This window comes from Apteryx rowi, unplaced genomic scaffold (assembly GCF_003343035.1).
Source record: "Apteryx rowi isolate R43461 unplaced genomic scaffold, aptRow1 scaffold_637, whole genome shotgun sequence".
Taxonomy (NCBI): Eukaryota; Metazoa; Chordata; class Aves; order Apterygiformes; family Apterygidae; genus Apteryx; species Apteryx rowi.
In genome coordinates this window covers 302,494-314,719 of record NW_020450913.1, presented here as the reverse complement: position 1 = coordinate 314,719, position 12,226 = coordinate 302,494, and the positions used below count along the sequence as shown (strand labels likewise).

General features: G+C 35.0%; 1 protein-coding gene across 7 annotated transcripts in view; it reads left to right on the top strand.

The window, feature by feature from the left end:
* The window catches only part of ERP44 (endoplasmic reticulum protein 44), a 58,299-nt gene that overhangs the window by 39,538 nt on the left and 6,535 nt on the right, over positions 1 to 12,226 (top strand). For all 7 annotated transcript variants that reach the window (XM_026084345.1, XM_026084344.1, XM_026084346.1 and 4 more), the window contains 5 exons: positions 598 to 782; positions 1,305 to 1,420; positions 6,181 to 6,238; positions 7,556 to 7,672; positions 11,695 to 11,806. In XM_026084345.1, the coding sequence (XP_025940130.1) occupies positions 598 to 782; positions 1,305 to 1,420; positions 6,181 to 6,238; positions 7,556 to 7,672; positions 11,695 to 11,806 (588 nt within the window). The remainder of the gene's footprint in view (positions 1 to 597; positions 783 to 1,304; positions 1,421 to 6,180; positions 6,239 to 7,555; positions 7,673 to 11,694; positions 11,807 to 12,226) is intronic.

The following is a 12,226-nucleotide window of genomic DNA, read 5'->3' as shown; positions in this document are numbered from 1 at the left end:
ATGTGAATGATGTCTTTAAGGAATCGCTGACACTGGTCGACAAGAGGTCTTTTAATTTCAAAGGCTGAAATTTTGTGTCTGTTCAAAAGCTGAACAGCTAAGAATTATAACAGCAGTCTTCTGGCCTTCCTAGGTCCAAAGAAGCACTTTGCCCAGGGTTCAAGTTCTCTTAAATTTAAGAAATGACAGTTGTATTTTCAGCACTGTATTTGGGATATAAAAGGTAGTGAGTTTAAAAAAAAAAAAAAGAGGGGATGGTTTATTTTATTAAAATTGCTTTTTGTATGGATTAACTGAGATTTGCCAAGCTTTTAGGATTCTTGTTTGCTTGTTATACTGTCTTTATCTCTTAAATTGCCCTCCTAGTTGTTCATAGGAAGTGTACTAAGTGAATGTGGTTGACTGAATTGAGCCTAGACTTATGCACATAGTAATACTGTAGCTATCCATTCTCTCCTCTGCAGTGTTTTTCAGGTTGCTCTTGTTTACAGATGTGTGACTGCTGGTGCACACATGCTGTGTGCACACATGCATGTTTTAAGATTTCATGTTCAGTGTATTTATTTGTACTTTTTTTTCCCTTAATTTCTTTTTTAGCGGACATAGCTCAGAGATACAGGATAAGCAAATACCCAACCCTGAAGCTCTTCCGGAATGGAATGATGATGAAGAGAGAATACAGGGGCCAGAGATCTGTGACAGCAATAGCAGATTATATCAGGCAACAGAAGAGCAATCCTATACAGGAAGTCCAGGATTTGGAAGAAATTAGTACTCTTGATGTAAGTCTTGATGTTCTTCCTTCAAAGTATATTCATGTATTTTTTATTATTATTATTATTATTTTGAATTTGTGGAACATAATGTATTTGAAGTACATGTTGATATCGGGGAGYGGGGGGTGCAGAGTTGCATTCAGACGTGTTGTGGGTGCTGCTTTTAAACTAGCAATGAAACCAGATCATTATTTCCAGTATTACAAATTAATTCCAATATTAATAACCCTTTTAACTTAATTTTGTCAGAATAACACCACTACCAAATTACTTATTTTACCATTAAATCATTTGAAATGAAACGAGATACTTCTATTATTCCTTCACTGGAAAAATATTCACAAGAATGCTTCTAAATATTAAAACCTTTCTTTGTATAATGCATATTATTTGGAGGCAGAGAGGAAATAGATTTTGCCCAGTAATTTGGTGTTGAGTGAACAGCATGCCTGTATTTATCATCTTTGGGGAGTAAAGATAGTTTTTCATAATTTGAGATAAATTATAACTTAACCTTTGTTTTTACAGCGCAGTAGAAGAAATATTGTTGGATACTTTGAGCAAAAGGACTCTGACAACTACAGAACTTTTGAAAGAGTAGCAAATATTTTGCATGATGATTGTGTATTCCTGTCTGCGTTTGGGTAAGTTTTTAAATGTATTGATTTCATTATTCCATTACTGAAATTACATTAATGAATTATATATATAATTTAATTGAAAGAACTCTTTTAATACTTCCATTGTATCAGAACTGAAGGAACTAGACTTTAACAGATCAATACACTGAGAGAAACCCGGCTGGGGGGGGAGATCTTTCTAGTCTTAATGTGACTGAATTGTGAAATCTGACTTTGATTTACATTCTTTTCTTTTTTCTGCTCTTCATCAGTATAGTTTAAATGTAAAGGGAGAGTTTTTAGGGAGACATGCTAGTCAGTTGCATCCCAAGAACCTGCTTCCTTGGAGGGAGAGGGGAACAAATAGGGAAGAGTTTGAGAACTTTTTGGCAGAGACTTAACAGCTTTGTAGCTTTACAGACTGAGTAACTCCTTTCAGCAACCTCTTAATTTTTTTATTTTTATTTAAAATATGACCATTTTTATAGGGTTTTTTCCTCCTCTTTTCTGGAAAAAAGAAATTATTTAGTAGTTGCTTGCACTTTTTTTTTTTTTTTTTTTACCCTCTCAAATGACTTTCTGTTCTTCTCAGAAGTGCCTTTTAAAAATCATTAGTGAGATAACAATAGCTTTAAGGTTCCCTCTTCCATTGTTCAAGTTTATTGTTCTTTAGTTTGCTATAGGTCAGCTTGGCGTAATGAGAAATACGGAGTCTTCCACAGCACAGTGTTAGTATTCTGTTGTTGGATACTGTTCTTAGTAGTTACTGTACATTTTGTTTAGATATGTTATTTTTAACTCGTCCTGAAAATAAAAAGTTGATGCCATAGGTTTCTAACAGTAGTTGCTTTATTATCTTTGCACTAATAAACCTGGACAGTGTGTATTTAAGTAACCCTAGTTCTGAGGTTAGCTGTTAGGTTTCTGTGGAATCCCTTTCTTTGCGCTAGAGAGCTTGCCAGTTTGATGTGGAAGTATTGCTTAAACTGCAATAGCTGGCTTTTCCAGTGAACAAAGGAGGAAGTGGGGTTTAAGTTTCTTGTAAGGCTTTTTTTTTTTTCTTCTCTCCTCTCTGAACAGTACAAAAATGTCTAACATTATGCTTTTGTTAATCTCTTTTTAATTTGTTCTGCTAGTAAATCTTAATTCTATGAGCTCCCAGTTGACAGCCAAGCTCTGATTAAGTGGGTTACTCTCTGGCCAAATATAGCTTTGGAGTAATATCTGTTAACTAAAAGGACCCTGATGCAAACACTCTTAGAACGTCCACTCTTTTGCTGCTTCTCAGTTTGGCTACATCAAAATAATATCCAAATGATTTACATGTTCCGGACCTGAAATGAATGATGCTGTTACATGCTTCGGAACAGAATCAAGCAGTTACCTATCCAGAAACTCAAAGAATCTATTTTACTTTAAATGAACAGTGTATTTATCTGTACATTCTCAGATATGTGGTAGTAGTTGTTTTCCCACACATGAATTTCCATCTCAGATAGCTTCCAGTAGCTTTACTTTTGCCTTCTGGTTTTTAAAAGTGCAATACCCATAGTTGCTATCCAGTTCTAGAAGTAATCTGCCTTGTATACGTGGCTTAGTCTAGATGGAAACCTTTCAGGTGGCAGGCTTCTACATCCTACTCATCCATTTTCTGAGGAAAGGCGTGCTGCTCCTGAAAAGCTTTTGCTTCAGTAGCGTCTCTAGCAAGCTTTCTAACTTTGCGATAAGCAAACATAATGGAACAGATCAGAGTTTTATTATTTGTAGCCAGCCTGTGTAACTACAGATTTCCCAGCAGGCTTATTGAGACTCTTCTCCAGACTTCTGTTCCCTTTCTAGCCTGGAACTGTTACTGTTTTAAAGTGGAGCCTTCCAAACAGCAATCCTGGAAACTAAATATGCTTTCATCTCCGAGTGGCTGTGATCCTCAGGCTTCCTGAAAAAAAAAAAAAAAAAAAATTGTGTGTGAATAGACTTCCAGGGGAGATACTGGCTATAGAACAGTGTTTTCTACTGAGGTTATAAATAGCCAAGAGTTTCATGGGTTGCTGGCCCTGATCAGTCAGACTCTTCATTTAAAAACTCTGCTGGTAAGACAGATAAAGAGCATCCCAACAGCCCCTGGGAAGGGGTTTCTGATTTTGGTACGGACAAAGAGTTCATCAGATATATTGGAACATGAGCTGTCGTGTTCAGACTTCTAGTAGGTTAAAATGAACTGAAAATGGTCAATTTGGCAGGAAGAAAAAATAATTTGTTCACTAACTTCTGTCATGGCAGAGCTATTTCCTGCTATGCCAAAATTGTTCTGGCTTTAGGTAGTTTTAATGGCTTATTTTAAACTTTGTTTATAGTGTTTGGCTGCTGATCATCTTGATATGTAAAATTGTACTTGAAACAACTGATTCTTACAATTCTGTTAAGATCAGAGGTGACCACAGAGAGATGAATGAGAGAGAAGATCTGTGTAAGCTACAGGAGAAATTGCAAAGATATATCAGAGTTAGTTTTTGAAGACAGAACTACAACAGGGGAGAATCAAAAATGTCTGCAGAAGTGGAAGAGAATGGCGTTGTGCTGCTGAGTCATGGCATAGGAAGCCAAATGCAGAAAAACAAAACAAAAGAAAAAATACTTATATCTGAAAAGGCTATGATAAAATGTAGATAATTCATGGAAGAGAATCTAAGAACTCTTTTGATTTGATGTTAGCAAACAAATACGGTGGGTTTGTGTGGTTCCAGAGGTTCACCTCTCCTTCAGGTTATTGCCTCAAGAAGAAAAGTCTAAACAAAAAAGGAAGTTTTTTCATTTTGGTAGCAATTTTTAAAAGGAATATCTTCAGGGATTTGGGATTTTCATGTTATGTTCCCATGTTATTTGACCTGTCTGATACAAATCAGTCACAATAACAGCAATTGAAGTGAAAGAACACAGAAGAGGACCTATTGGGTTCCACAGTAGTCTGTACTCTACAGCTTTTATTTATTTATGCTGTATTATGAGCTTATTAAGCAGTGATTGGGCAGGTGGCCTCCATGTCTTCCCTTTACTCGTATTCAGTGAAGGATTGTTTGGGATGTGGGTGGTTAGCTCAGTGATGATGATCGCAAAGGAATAGTGATTCTTTTGTTCTGGAGCCATTGTAATAAATTTTGTTCTGAGATACAGCTAGGCAAATGAAAATGGAGGACAAAAATGGGGAGAAAGAGGGGCATGCCAGAACTCCTGTTACTGTCCACCTAATTTTGCATTATTGGAGCACTGGAGTACAAAAATCCTTTTTTTTTTTTTTTTGTTTTTTGTTTTTTGTTTTTTTTAATGCACCTCTGTCAAAGTAGTTATAGGTGTAGCATACCATGCAAGACATGTCTTTTGTATGTGATATGAGAAGGATAACTGGATCAAATGAAACAAATAAAACATAAGTACTTTGAGTTAAGTATTGCTTTGTCTTTTGTTGTTTGGTCCTCTAATCTATTCTGAACCCTGGGGGATTCATCTCATCTTGCAGTGAGATAAATTGAGATATTTATACTTGTCTTTTTCCCATCTCTTCTCTCTCTTAATCAGTCTTGAACAATGCTTGTATTTAAGCAATTTGAAATGGATACTAATTGGAAAAGCTGGAAGCCTTAGCTAGAGTTTCTCAGGGGTTAACATTTTCTTTTTTAGCCTATGCTAAAAGGCAAATGAAATAGTTAATTCATTTCACTCTTTGTGACATATGCAACTAATCTATTCTGTCTTGCCAATGTGAGTTGTGCTGGAACACTGGGGGGAGTAGAAGAGAGGAGACCTAAGAAGAGGAGACCTATTTTAATGTCTGAAGACAGTGAAAGGGTTCATTTGTGTGTGTGGGGGGGTGTTTTCCTTATTTTTTCTTTCCTATTTTGAGTACGTAGCTGTTCCCATTAGTTTTAATAGGAAATGCTCATTTCTGAGGTGCAAGCTAGCAGCTTTCAGAATGCTCCTTTTGTGATTGGGCTTAAGGAACCACAAAATATGGCAGAGACCGGGGGGGGGCCGCGTTACTAAGGTGAAATACTAACCTGAATGGCAAATGGCAAAGAGGAACTGCACGTATTCTCCAGGTACACATGCACCAATGCATCAGTGGTCAGAATAGTGTGCTGTGTCTTGTGCTTTCTTGATCTGTTTTGAGGATAGAAATGGGCAGTGTGGGCTTATTTGCTGCCCGTCTCCTTATCATTACCTGTGCCAGGAAAGCAGAATTCCACAAGGCCCTTCTTTATCAGCATAAATAAGACCCAAATTTCTAGCATAAACAATTGTACAGGAAGAACAAATGCAAACAAAAATCCATTTCTCTCTCCTTTCTTTCCTTAAGAAAAGTGTATTTTTTTGTTTTTTTGTTTTTCGTTTTTATTTTATTATTTTATTTTTTACAATTTACAAAATTATCTGATTTAATAATGAGGTAAAGATTATTCTCCGGTGGTGTTCTATTTCACTTCTTCTTTTTCCAAATCTGTCCCTTATTGAAAGTTGTACCAGTGTTTATCACTTGCACTTTGCCTTTACTCCAGACTTCTATTCATACAGATAAATTTTGTTGACTCCCTTACTGCCCTCTCATCAGGCCACACCAACTTTCTGTGGAGTCACTTTACAGTTTAATTGAAAGATCAATTATTTTAATTGTCGAATATTGAAGGGGAAAATAGTAAAAGAGATATGACAAATTAAAGTATGATTTTTGGTAACACAGTTATGTTATATTTGTCTGTACCAAGACATGCTTACTGGTTGGTTTGTTGTAGGGCTATTTCAAAACCAGAGAGATTTAGCGGGGACAATGTAATCTACAAGCCACCAGGGGTAAGTCTAAACAAAGTATTTTATTCTGCTTATTCTCGTTATGTATGAATATGAACTAATGAGGACTATATTCAAACCATTCAGTATGTTACTGCATCTCAAATCCAAATTTTATTTCATCATTAAATATTGTGAGAAATAGTTTGGGTCATAGGAACTAGTGTTTCTGAGTTGGTGAAATGAAGATCTCAGTCTCATTTGTTTTCTATTAAGCGTACAAAACCTAAATCTGTCATTTTAAATTTCATTGTCCAGTAATTGTTTTTTTCCTAGAAACACAGTCAACTTATCAGGTATTTAGATATTTTGTGTTCTTTGAATGTCTCAAACTGTGAAATTCACTAGCTGGTACACCTTATTTTTCTCAAAGCAAGTGAGAATTACTAGGGCTCTTCTGACTGTCATTTGCCTGTCTTACATGGCTTAGCCTACCTGGGGCTAAGAGTTGTTCTCTTCATAAAAATATTTAGTAAAATTAACTGCATATTAACAAACTCTCATGGACATAGTTTTACTTGAAAAAATGCAGTACAAAAAAAAAATCTGCAAGATTTTTTAGGAATGTAATTATAATCTGAACATATGCTTCTCTTTCAAGTTTAATATATAAAAAGAGCTATTTACAAAAGAGAAAAAACCTAAGGGGAAACAGTTTCAAGCCTTCTTCTGTGAAGACAGAATTTGTTAGGTTACCTAGTTTATATTGGCATTTCCAAACTCAGATGTGTTTAATCATGTCCCTGCTTCACCTGGTGTTAACCAAGATTATAATTATATTAAAAGATGGCAGCACTGACTTCTGAGTTAAACTTTCTAGTAAACAAAAAAAAAGATTATTTATTCATATCTCTCTGAGAAAGCAAATGTGAAATACCAGTTTCAAGTCCTGTAGCACTTTGAAGGGTTTTTTTGGTGAGTCTTTGTAAGTATCAGCATGAAAGAGCTTAATATCTGCATGCAGTTTGTATCTTAATTTTTTTTTTTTTTTTTTTAAGGATGAAGGTACTGCTTCTATATCTGACAGAAGTCTAAATAACATTTATTCTAATCATTCCTACTTTAGAAGCAAAATACCTTTTCAGTTCTTCTTAAATTATCTTAGAAAGTGCAGTTGATTGTATAAGAGATCATTTTATTTGCCCCTTGTACTTTGGTAAGGTAGTTCATAGAAATGTTGCATGCACAACCACTGAATGTTGCTGTAAGACTAGCCTTCCATATTTGTGTAAATATTGTCACCTGTATGTCAGGTAGTCTTATTTGTTGGTAGCGTCATTTTTATTGTTTCTCAGCTAGCGTCTTCTTTCTTTTCAACAGGAAAATGCTCCAGATATGGTGTATTTAGGCTCTATAACAAATTTTGATTTGGTTTATGCATGGACACAAGATAAATGTGTACCTCTAGTTCGAGAAATTACATTTGAAAATGGGGAGGTAAGAATTTTTTTCTACCATTCTCCTTTTGGAGGTGGGGGTTCCTCCTCAAAACCAAAATGTCTCTTTCAAGGTGTTCAATCCATGGCAAAAAACTTTCTGCATGCTTTGCTTTTTACAGAAAATAGCTGTAATTCAGTATCTATTCATTGTATTGGAGCTTTTAGATTATACTAGAAGCAAATTCGTTGCAGTTTCATACCGTACCAGAGTAGAAGATTATAATCATGCATATAGCTCATATCAGAAGAATCTGAAGATTTGCAGAGCGTGTACACTTTGAAATGTAAGAATGAGAATATGTGCATGTGTGGAGGCACATATGGCTGTTGTTCTTTGGTACATTGTATTATTAATCTAAAATAAGCACATGATATTATTTAGGCAGAGGTTATGACTAAATGCTGATTTGTTTTAAAATCAATAGATAAATGTTGCTTAAGTGCTTTTTGCATATATTATGAGCTTGAAAAAATGTTTTTAGTCAGGGTAGAAAATATCCATGTCAAACATGTCTGTGACGGTTCAAAAGAAGAAAACAGTTGTGGACTATCATTCAGTCAGCTTTTTAAAATTTAATGTTAAGGTTAATAGTAGAAAAGTACTGATATATTAACCCACTTCCAATGTATTATCTAATAAATAAATTTATTGAATGGTGGTTGACCAGCTGTGCAGCTGGTCATTTCTGGGAATTCTAATAAAAATCATGTGATATTTCTTTAAGCACTGGTATGTTCTTGATCTTTTTAGTTTTGCATCTCCTTTCCCTAGGGTTTCTTCTTTTAGCTGTAATTCATAAGGTGGAATTTTGGGGGTTGCCTTTAAACATCATCTTTCTTTTCACTGCCCTTATTTTCTTTCAGTGTTTTTCTTTCTTCTTTTGTTACTTGTTCTTCTGTTTCATCCATTTCCAGCTCCAACTTATAAATTATTTGTAAAATTTCCAGCAGAAAATAAAACAATTAACAAGTTCACAGTAACTCAAAAGGAGTATTTGTAACTAGCCATATCATCTGTGAAAAACTGGCGAGGTTTGTAACAGATTACAGTATGTTGTTCACACGGGACTGGAAAACAAAGAACCAATCATATGGCAGAAGAATCAGTTGTTTGTTCTCAATTTACAAACCCCCTCCCCAAATATTTACACCTCCCCCAACTTAAAAGAAAAAAGAAAAAAAAAGAAAAGAAAAATTTTTAACATTTCGTCCTACATGTACAGCATCTAAAACACTGCTGTTCTAAGCACACAGAACACATTAGATTACGTAACAGAGGGAGAGATAGGATGGGATGAACAGAATAGGTTGAATACAACCATCTAGTCAACACTGCCAAGTTTTATTGGAAAGTTCTGTTAGTTAAACAATTTTTAATTCTTCATTTGCATCTCAATATGTAAAAGATGCCACATGTCAACATTTTTAGAACTGCGTGATAAATTTTCAGTGTACTTTTCCCATGGTGAAATTGGATTCTGAGCCTTAGAAGCCAAGGTTCATCATTGTCGGTTTGTATCACATTGCATCCTGATTTTTCTGGGTATTCTTGTAAGCTTCTATTCCTGTTTACTTAGGCAGATGTTTACAATCCCAGGTTGTTCCAAGTTGACATTTTGCCTAGCAACATTTGTTTAAAAATTTCAGTGTTGCCAGTAACCAAACAAATCTAAACATGCCAAAACGGAGATACTTCTGCCTGCTGAAATTGTATAGGATTTAAAAAGACTCTTAATGTACACTGCACAAAACTATAGAGTAAAAACATGAAGTGCTGTGATTGTTAAGCTGCATTTTTGATACTAGAATACTGTATAAATAAGATAAAGACAAAAATTTCTAACACAAACTGAATTCAATTTAAAATTGAAATTGGCCTCTGTAAACTACTTCCTTCCCCCCCCCCCCCATTTTCTTTCTTTGTTTTCATTATCTGGTAAGTATTGAGAACAGGCTAGCCAGGAAAATGCAAGATTTGAACAGAGTTCATCATTGTGACTTTAGACAACACATCGTTATTGAACTCTAAAATATGGTCTTCTGTTTGAAATGACTGTCCATCTTAGAGAGATTCTTTGTACTTAACGGGAAAAGGTTGTTGGGATCAGTAATACCTTTCAAAAGAAATCACTGTTTAACCTGTGCTAGCTCTGTTTTGTTTTCTTATATGCTTTGTGTAATCTTCTTGCAGTAAATCATGTGGTGCAAGTGTGGTGCTGAAGTGTAAACTTTTGAAAGGGTAAAAAGTTTCACAAAGGCGTATGGAAGAAACTTGGGAAGCTCTGATTCTGATAGAAAAATCTGTTGATGTTTTCATTGCCAAACAAGCCATATTTTGAGAGGAGCAGCAAAGCAAATGAAATTGCTATTGCATTTGCCATGTCCTGATCACTTAAGACCTGCTATAATAGTTGGAATAGAAAAGCAAACAAAGGAAGATATTTTACTGAAGCTAGCTATGGCCAAAACTACCAAGGCTTTGAAGCCACCTGTCCTGACAACGTGTTTGGAGATTAATTGATTTCACAATGTGACTTGCCACATACAAGGGTTAAATTCTACAGATATTGAAGCAAAGGTAGTCCTTTTAGCTGCTTTGCAAGCAAGAGTGGAGCTTTGAATACCCACACTCTGTTTGAGATTTCTTCCTCTGAAAACATATCTGCTAAAAGTGGCGAAGAAATGGAGCCATAAACATAACAGTATGAAACAGATTGTTTTTTTCCCATTGCCTAATAGGAGAGGAGGCTGAGACCCAGCCCAGCTCATCTGTATAAAAATGAGAATGAGCAAATGTGATTAGCAATTGCTTTAAGGATGGATTGAGACGTTTCAATTTAGTCAAGACCACTGAAATTATGAGTATGTTCTGAATCCGCCATTAAAAGATGAAGCTTTGTCTTAATTGAGCAGACTTGCTTGAAAGGAGAGTGACAGCCATCTCATGTACACGCTCTAACTGGCTGCTTACTGGTACGGAAAGCGTTTCTTCCAACTTACCACAAATTGAAGATATCTCAGGAAACTATTGTTTGGTGATCGAATGAATGAGTGCTGTCTTTCTCAAAAAGCATAGATTTTATTCTGATACAGAATAGTATCAAAGTAATAGCAGCACTTGTTTGTACACCAGTTATACAAATGAAGGTTGGCAAGGTCGTAGATAGTTGTTAAATGATTATTTCTCCAACTCTCATAGGTTGAGCTGATGTTCAAAATTGCCTAATAATCACTTTTGGAGCAAGGAAGTGCTTTGTCGTTTTTAAATAAAACAAAAATCCTGAATAAAATAGTCAAAGAGTTCCTACATTTATCTGTCCATAGGAGTGCATTCTATGAGGAAGTAAAGCTTGCCCATCCAACAAAGGTTTTCATTTGTTCATCAATTTTAATAATATACTAGCCTGTGAATCTAATAAGGGTACTATACAGATGACCAATCAAGAGACTCTTATTGGCAAAAGAGCAGTACTTGATTGCAAGGAATGTAGCTGTCATTAATTCTGCATTTTTTTTTTCTTTTTTTCTTTTTTTTAAGGATGGAGATATTTATAGATGCTCATTCTTTGTATTATGCTAGGAAAATACCAACTTACAACATGAACCAAGTTAGCACCAGGTCTACCGCTTACACTCAGCTTTTCTTAGCATTTAATACTGTGGTGTTCTGACCTCATTGCTATTTCCATCTCTGACTGAATCTATGAGGAGGTTGCGGTTTCTCAAAATTGAGCTATTTCTTTTGAACAAGTATTCAAATGCACATTCATCCTTTCCCAAAATGTTGATAAGAAATACTTTTAATTCTTTGAATTGCTGTATATGATTATCAGGGAAGAACACCTGCTGTGTGTCACCCAGGTATTTTAGATGAATGGTCAGCAGTTAGTCTTTAATCCTGTTCTTTCAGCTGTCTTTAAAGCAGAGATCTCAAAGAATATAAAAATTACTGAAATCACTTAGGTATCCTTTAGAAATGGAAGAAATGATTATTATTATTATTTWTTTTTTTTTGTGCAGGAACTGACAGAAGAAGGCCTTCCTTTTCTCATTCTTTTCCATATGAAAGATGACTTGGAGAGTTTAGAGAAATTCCAACAGGAGGTTGCACGACAGTTAATAAGTGAAAAGGGTTTGTAGTAACTCCTTACTATTTGATGTTTTCATTGATACAGGTTTTTTTCAGGCAAATTCAGTAAAGTGGATATAAGGGCCAAACAATTCTAGTTTTAAAGCTCTTGAGAGCGAAGGGCTTTTGACAATGAGGGCTGACTCCTCTGGAAATGATTAAAATAGAAACAAAATATATTAGTAAGTAAACATTTCAGAAATCCTTCTTATCTAAATGAGCTCATACAATTTGAGAGGTCATTAAACAAAACTTCAGTTTATATTGTGGGCAGAAACATTTGCAGAAAAGCTGTTACTTTGGTGGGCTTAACTATTTAAATAACTTTCAAATTTTGCATGTTGCAATATCTATGTAATATCTCTACCTTTATAATATTTATGAAAGTATTTAGGTTTTCAGGATAATAAAAAAAATCTTAAC